This window comes from Rana temporaria, chromosome 13 (genome assembly GCF_905171775.1).
Source record: "Rana temporaria chromosome 13, aRanTem1.1, whole genome shotgun sequence".
Classification (NCBI taxonomy): domain Eukaryota; kingdom Metazoa; phylum Chordata; class Amphibia; order Anura; family Ranidae; genus Rana; species Rana temporaria.
The window spans coordinates 105,010,782-105,018,281 of NC_053501.1; the positions used below are offsets into that span (position 1 = coordinate 105,010,782).

The following is a 7,500-nucleotide window of genomic DNA, read 5'->3' on the forward strand; positions in this document are numbered from 1 at the left end:
CCTTGTGAGTCCCCTCCCCCTACAGTTAGAACACACAGTTAACCCCTTGATCGCCCCCTAGTGTTAACCCCATTCCCTGCCAGTGACATTTATACAGTAATCAGTGCAGTTTTATAGCACTGATCGCTGTATGAATGTGAATGGTCCCAACATAGTGTCAAAAGTGTGCGAGGTGTCCGTCGCAGTCACGATAAAAATCGCAGATCGCCGCCATTACTAGTAAAACATTTTTTTTTAAAAATACCATAAATCTACCCCCCCATTTTGTAAACGCTAAAACTTTTGTGCACACCAAACGCTTATTGCGATATTTTTACCAAAAATTTGTAGAAGAATACATATCGGCATAAACGGACGAAAAAATGTGTTTTTAAAAAAAAAATTGGATACTAATTATAGCTAAAAGTTACAAATATTGTGTTTTTTCAAACTTGTCGCTCTTGTTTTATTTATAGCGCAAGAAATAAAAACCGCAGAGGTGATCAAATACCACCAAAATAAATCTCTATTTGTGGGGGAAAAAAATTATTTAGGTACAGTGTTGCATGACCGCGCAATTGTCATTCAAAGTTTGACAGCGCTGAAAGCTGAAAAAATGGCCTGGGCAGGAAGAGGGTTTAAGTGCCCAGAATTGAAGTGGTTAAAGTCGCTGTTTTTAGCGCCAAGACGCCCTGAAAACCACCCCAAAGATGCCAATTGCAATACTTTTTCTAACATCCTGGAAGCGCACTGCCTCAGTGTGAAAGCACTCGGCTCTCTCACACTGGGGCTGCAGTTTTCAGGCGCTTTAAAGTCGCTATTTCTAGCGCCAAGACGGCCAAAAACTGCCCCGGTGTGAAAGGGGTCTAAGTGATGGAGCCTGATCCCGATTACTGTCTGTGTCCCCATTGGAAAGATATCTCCTCACTTCCTGTATTGGTGACACCTGTTATATGGGTTTCCCCTCATTTGCCGTCCTGGGAGCAGCTGTCTGTCGCCAATATGGATTTCTCTGTGTGAAACACTATAAAAACCTGACCCCGTTTGCTCTTCTAACCTAATGAATACAATTCTGCCTGGCGTGCCACTTCCTGTTGCTTCCTCACAAAACAGATGCGGACTTTCCACTTCCCGCTGTCATTTTCCAGAGCTGGAGAGGGAAGATGAAGACGGTCCGGCTAGAAGATCACACTGTCTTCTTACAAAGAAGGTGCACCTGAGTACACAATACGGGGGATGGGGGAGGGGAGCTGGACATCTCTCTATGGAAATAATCTATTAACTACATACCATGCTGCGCACTTCCATGTCACTGTCATCCTCCACACCCTGAAAGAAGAAGAAGTGCAGCTTTATGTTATAAATCTTACAATATGTTCATTATGCGTTTTTAGATGGGTTTTTTGTTTTTTAACCAATTCAGCTCTGGAGCAAATGTTTTTATTTTTTGTACACATGTAAAAATCATAGGGCCAGATTCACAGAAGAAGTACGCCGGCGTATCTACTGAACACACCCAGGGAACATACTTAACCCCTTCCCCGCCCCCTAGTGTTAACCCCTTCACTACCAGTGGCATTTTTATAGCACGATCGCTATAAAAACGACAATGGTCCCAAAAATGTGTCAAAAGTGTCAGAAGTGTCCGCCATAATGTCGCAGTACCGAAAAAAAGTGCTGATCGCCACCATTACTAGTAAAAAAAAAAAAATATTAATAAAAATACCTCTATTTTGTAAACGCTATAACTTTTGCGCAAACCAATCAATAAACGCTTATTGCGATTTTTTTTTTTTACGAAAAATATGTAGAAGAATACGTATCGGCCTAAACCGAGTAAAAAAAATGTTTTTTTATATATTTTTGGGGGATATTTATTATAGCAAAAAATAGTAACTTTTTTCAAAATCAGCGCTCAATTTTTGTTTATAGCGCAAAAATAAAAACTATAGAGGTGATCAAATACCACCAAAAGAAAGCTCTATGTGTGGGAAAAAAAGGACGCCAATTTTGTTTGGAAGCCACGTCGCACGACCGCGCAATTGTCAGTTAAAGCGACGCAGTGCCGAATCGCAAAAAGTGCTCTGGTCTTTGACCAACTTTTTCTGGTAAGAAGACACCGCGACGGAGGACGAAGAAGAAGATCCACCGCGGTGGAGGAAGAGGCAGAAGAGCTACTTCTGCATAACAACAGCCTTTCTGGTGAGTAGAATTTTTTTTATACCTAAAATCTGAAAAAAAAATAAAAAACAGGTGGAACTCCACTTTAACCACTTAAGCCCCGGACCAAAATGCTGCCTAAAGACCCAAGGGGTTTTTACAGTTCGGGACTGCGTCGTTTTAACAGACAATTGCGCGGTCGTGCGACGTGGCTCCCAAACAAAATTGGCGTCTTTTTTTCCCCACAAATAGAGCTTTCTTTTGGTGGTATTTGATCACCTCTGCGGTTTTTATTGTTTGCGCTATAAACAAAAATAGAGCGACAATTTTGAAAAAAAAGCAATATTTTTTACTTTTTGCTATAATAAATTTCCCCCAAAAACATATATAACATTTTTTTTTTCCTCAGTTTAGGCCGATACGTATTCTTCTACCTATTTTTGGTAAAAAAAAAAAATCGCAATAATCGTTTATCGGTTGGTTTGCGCAAAATTTAGAGTGTTTACAAAAAAGGGGATAGTTTTTTTGCATTTTTATTTATTTTAATTTTTTTAACAAATAATGGCGGCGATCAGCGTTTTTTTCCGTGACTGCGGCATTATGGCGGACACTTCGGACAATTTTGACACATTTTTGGGACCATTGTCATTTTCACAGCAAAAAATGCATTTAAATTGCATTCTTTATTGTGAAAATGACAGTTGCAGTTTGGGAGTTAAACACAGGGGGCGCTGTAACATTTAGGGATCACTGTGTATGTGTTTACTAGTGTAGGGGGGTGTGGCTGTAGGAATGACGTCATCGATCGTGTCTCCCTATAAAGGGAATGACGCGATCGATGCGCCGACACAGTGAAGCACGGGGAAGCCGTGTTTACATACGGCTCTCCCCGTTCTTCAGCTCCGGGGAGCGATCGCGACGGAGCGGCTATAAACAAATAGCCGCGCCGTCGTCCCGGATCGCTCCTGAAGCCACGGGGACCGCCGCATGTACGGGGGGGGGGTCCCGATCGGACCCCCGACCCACGTCAAGCAGGGCACGTATATATACGTGCATGTGCCTGCCTGTGCCATTCTGCTGACGTATATGTACATGAGGCGGTCCTTAAGTGGTTAAGGTATAGTATAAACAGGGAACTATCAGTTATAATCTACTCCAAAGTCACTATAATAAAGGGACTATGCAAGCAGTGACCTTCTCTGAGTCTTTCCATATCCAATCATACATTCCATCCCTACAATGCAATGGCTGGGCCTGCTGGTAGGTTGCTCAAGCTCTGGGGGTAGTGGAAGCTTTTCCACAATCAGGTGTTCATTCTCATCCATCGGTCATGTTTGGGCCCTTTCACACGGGGGCGGATCAGTGATGATCCGCCCCGTGAACCTCCGCTTGCTCAGCGAGGATCGCTCCGTTGATCCCTGCTAAGCCGGCGGATGCCACACACTGTGCAGGGACCGCCCTGTCTTTTCTCCGCTCTCCCCTATGGGGGGGGGGATCGGATGAACACGGACCGTCTATCCGTGTTCACCCGATCCGATCCGTAGATGGATGAAAAAAAAAAAAAAAAAAAAAAAAAATCGGGTTTTCCTCCGTCTGCATAATCGGATCACTGCGGAACCGGGGCGAGATCGGGTGTCAGCGGATGTTCATCTGCTGACACCCGTGATCTCATAGGGATCAATGTATGTCCCTTTTTCATCTGCACACGGATGGATGAAAAAGCGGACATACGGTCCGCCCGTGTGAAAGGACCCTTATGGTTTATAACAAAGCTCATCACTTTCAAATTTAGAGCATAATTTGTAAAGACCTCCCATGCAAAAGGAAAGTTCAACATTTTATAAAATGACATATAAAGGCTACTGACCTGTTCATCCATTCCGCTGTCAGGAGAAGGGAGACAAAATATGTAAAAATAAATTAATTATATACAGAAGATTTGGACAAGGATTTTCTATCAACAGTCTAAGTGCCGATTCCCACAGGGGCGGCTTCAAAGTCTCCCGACTCTCGAGCCGCCCTTTACAGCGCGGCTTGCAAAATGACTTCTGCATAGAAGTCAATGCAAGCAGCTCTGAGGGCGCCCCAAAATAGTACAGGAACCTTTTTCTAAGTGGGAACAGTTTGGGGACATGAATGCACACCAGTGCACAAAGCAAGGTCCATAAAGACATGGATGAGCAAGTTTGGGGTGGATGAACTTGACTGTCCTGCACAGAGTCCTGACCTCAACCCGATAGAACACCTTTGTGATGAATTAGAGCGGAGACTGCGAGCCGGGCCTTCTCGTCCACATCAGTGCCTGACCTCACAAATGAGCTTCAAACATTCCCATAGACACACTCCTAAACCTTGTGGACGGCCTTCCTAGAAGACTTGAAGCTGTTATAGCCGCAAAGGGCGGGGCCAACTCAATAGTGAACCCGACTGACTAATGGCCAGATTCACGTATGGCGGCTTAAAGTTATGCGGGCGTAGCGTATGTCATTTACGTTACACCGCCGCAAGTTAGAGAGGCAAGTGCTGTATTCACAAAGCACTTGCGTCCTAAGTTACGGTGGCGTAGCGTAAATGGGCCGGCGTAAGCGCGCCTAATTCAAATGAGGATGAGGGAGGCGTGTTTTATGTTAATGAATCGTGACCCGACGTGATTGACGTTTTTTACGAAGGGCGCATGCGCCGTCCGTGGACGTATCCCAGTGCGCATGCTCCAAAGTACGCCGCAAAGGACTTATTGGTTTCGACGTGAGCGTAAATTACGTCCAGCTCCATTCACGGACGACTTACGCAAACAACGTAAAATTTTCAAAATTCGACGCGGGAACGACGTCCATACTTAACATTGGCTAGGCCAGCTTTTGTTGGAATAACTTTACGCCTGAAAACGCCTTACGTAAACGGCGTATCTTTACTGCGACGGGCAAGCGTACGTTCGTGAATAGGCGTATCTCGCTGATTTAAGTATTCTAGGCGTAAATCAGCGTTCACGCCCCTAGCGGCAGGCGGAACTAGACAGCTAAGATACGACGGCGCAGGCCGTCGTATCTTAGCTAGATTTAAGTGTATCTCAATTTGAGAATACACTTAAACATACGACGGCGCAGATTCAGAGTCACGACGGCGTATCTACTGATACGCCGGCTTAACTCTTTCTGAATCTGGCTATAAGACTGGGATGCTCTGAGAGTTCTTTCCAGGACAAGTTACCAGCGAAAACCAGAAAGCTCCCAATGCCTATTTGCAATTGGGAGCTCTCTCCGATCATGTGACCGCCAGTACCAGCGGTCACATGACTAGAATGCCCGCCTCCCAGTATTTAGAACTCTTAAAAGGCCGGGAGGCGGTCGGTGGAAAGGGGGTAAGAGCAGTAGGTCCAGGCACAGCTCCCACCCCCTACCCAACACCCATTGTCCACAGTTTAGTGTGTGTGTAGCGCTGCACTCCGTCTGCATTGAAGTGTGAAGGGGATACAAATAAAACGATTGTTTTCCGTGTGTCCCGGTGGCGAGTGGCGGTCTCGCAGCGCACAAACAACCCCGGTCACCACAATAGTTTTATTTCTAACAGAAAATCCCAGATCCTTGGGCGTTTGATTTAACTTTATTTAACCACTTTACAACCGCTGAATGACAAATTACGCCCTTGGCTTTGTGCGGTGATATCTGAATGATGGATGCAGCTACAGGCATCATTCAGATATCACCGTCTTCAGCCGGCGATTCTGCGCACAATAAGAACGATCAATCGTTCAATCGATCGTTCTTATAGGCAGCGGGAGGGGACGGCCCCCCCCCTCCCGCCGCCATCCGGTGCTTCTCCAGGCTCTCCCGTGCCATCGGGGGCCCGGAGAGCGAATCGGCCGGCGCTGGCTGGGGAAGCATAGAGATGACTGCTGACCAGATGGTCACCAGCCATCTCTATGACCGTCGGAGGCCCGGGCGCGACGTTATGACATCACGCCCGGTACCCGGAAGTAAACAAAGCCGCAATCGCGGCTGTCGGTGTGAGATCGGTCAATGTTTTTTTCACCGCTTTCATGCTTGTAAGCCTGGAGGAGAGATGTGGGGTCTTATTGACCCCACATCTCTCCATAAAGAGGACCTGTCACACTGATTCCTATTACAAGGGATGTTTACATAAAAGTGATGAAAAAAAATAAAAAATAAAATAAAAAAAAGTGTAAAAATAAAAAAATTAAGTAAGTAATTACGTTTTTTTTATAACGTCCCTATCCCTGGTAGCTCGTGCGCAGAAGCGAACACGCATGCAAGTCCAGCCCACATATGTAAACGCCGTTCAAACCCCACACGTGAGGTATCGTCGCATGCGTTAGAGCGTGTGCAATAATTCTAGCACTAGACCTTCTCTGTAACTCGAAAATAGTAACCTGTAAAACAAATTAAAGCGTCACCTATGGAGATTTTTAAGTACCGAAGTTTGGCGCCATTCCATGAGTGGCATGTTGGGTATCTATTTACTCGGCGTAACATCATCTTCCACATTATACAAAAAATTGGGCTAACTTTACCGTTTTGTTATTTTTCAATTCATGAAACCGTTTTTTTTTCCCAAAAAAAGGTGTTTGAGAAATTATTGCGCAAATACCGAACGAGAATACATGCAATAACCGCCATTGTATTCCCTGTGGTGCCTGCTAAAAAAAATATATAATGTTTGGGGGTTCTGATTAATTTTCTAGCAAAAAAATTTGTGATTTTTACATGAAGGAGAGAAGTCCCAAAATAGGCCCGGTGGTAAAGTGGTTAAGTTGGGTGGATGGGTTATACCCCGTACACATGATCGGAATTTCCGATGGAAAAAGTCAGATGGACTTTTTCCATCGGAAATTCCGACCGTGTGTATGCCCCATCGGAAACACAATGAATTCCGTCGGAGTTTAGATAGAGAACATGTTCTCTTTTACTCCGATGGAATTCTGTTAGAATTCCGATGTGATTTTGGTCGGACAAAAGTCCGATCGCGTGTACGGGGCTTTAGGGTTCAAACCGATCCCTTTACCAGTTTGCTTGGGGCAGCAGTAACAACGTCGGATAGTGACACACTTGTGAGAATTCACCAGACAGGATTGATAGGAAATGAAAAGAGATCACTCGCTACTTCTTTATTCGTGGCGATCTCTCCCCAGCGAGACGGCACTTTCTTGCTGCTGATATCGATATAAATAATAAGTCGTCATGGAGAAAGCAAAGCTTTGCTCACTTAGCCGGTGAGGAAGTGACACGGGAATGCAGGTGAGCGATTATCCTCCTCCTGTCTCCTCCAAAGTGTACTCCCGCAAATGCCCCCAATGCCTCATCCGATACTCGCTCCCCCCCCCGCCTGCCGTCACGCCGCATACCC

At 45.2% G+C, this 7,500-nt stretch overlaps 1 protein-coding gene across 1 annotated transcript in view; it reads right to left on the reverse strand.

The window, feature by feature from the left end:
• LOC120920656 overlaps positions 1-7,500 on the reverse strand; it is a 63,541-nt gene that overhangs the window by 17,408 nt on the left and 38,633 nt on the right. Inside the window, exons 11-12 of the mRNA XM_040332856.1 lie at positions 4,007-4,022; positions 1,270-1,308 (exon numbers count right to left, since the gene is read on the reverse strand). Of these exons, the coding sequence (XP_040188790.1) occupies positions 1,270-1,308; positions 4,007-4,022 (55 nt within the window). The remainder of the gene's footprint in view (positions 1-1,269; positions 1,309-4,006; positions 4,023-7,500) is intronic.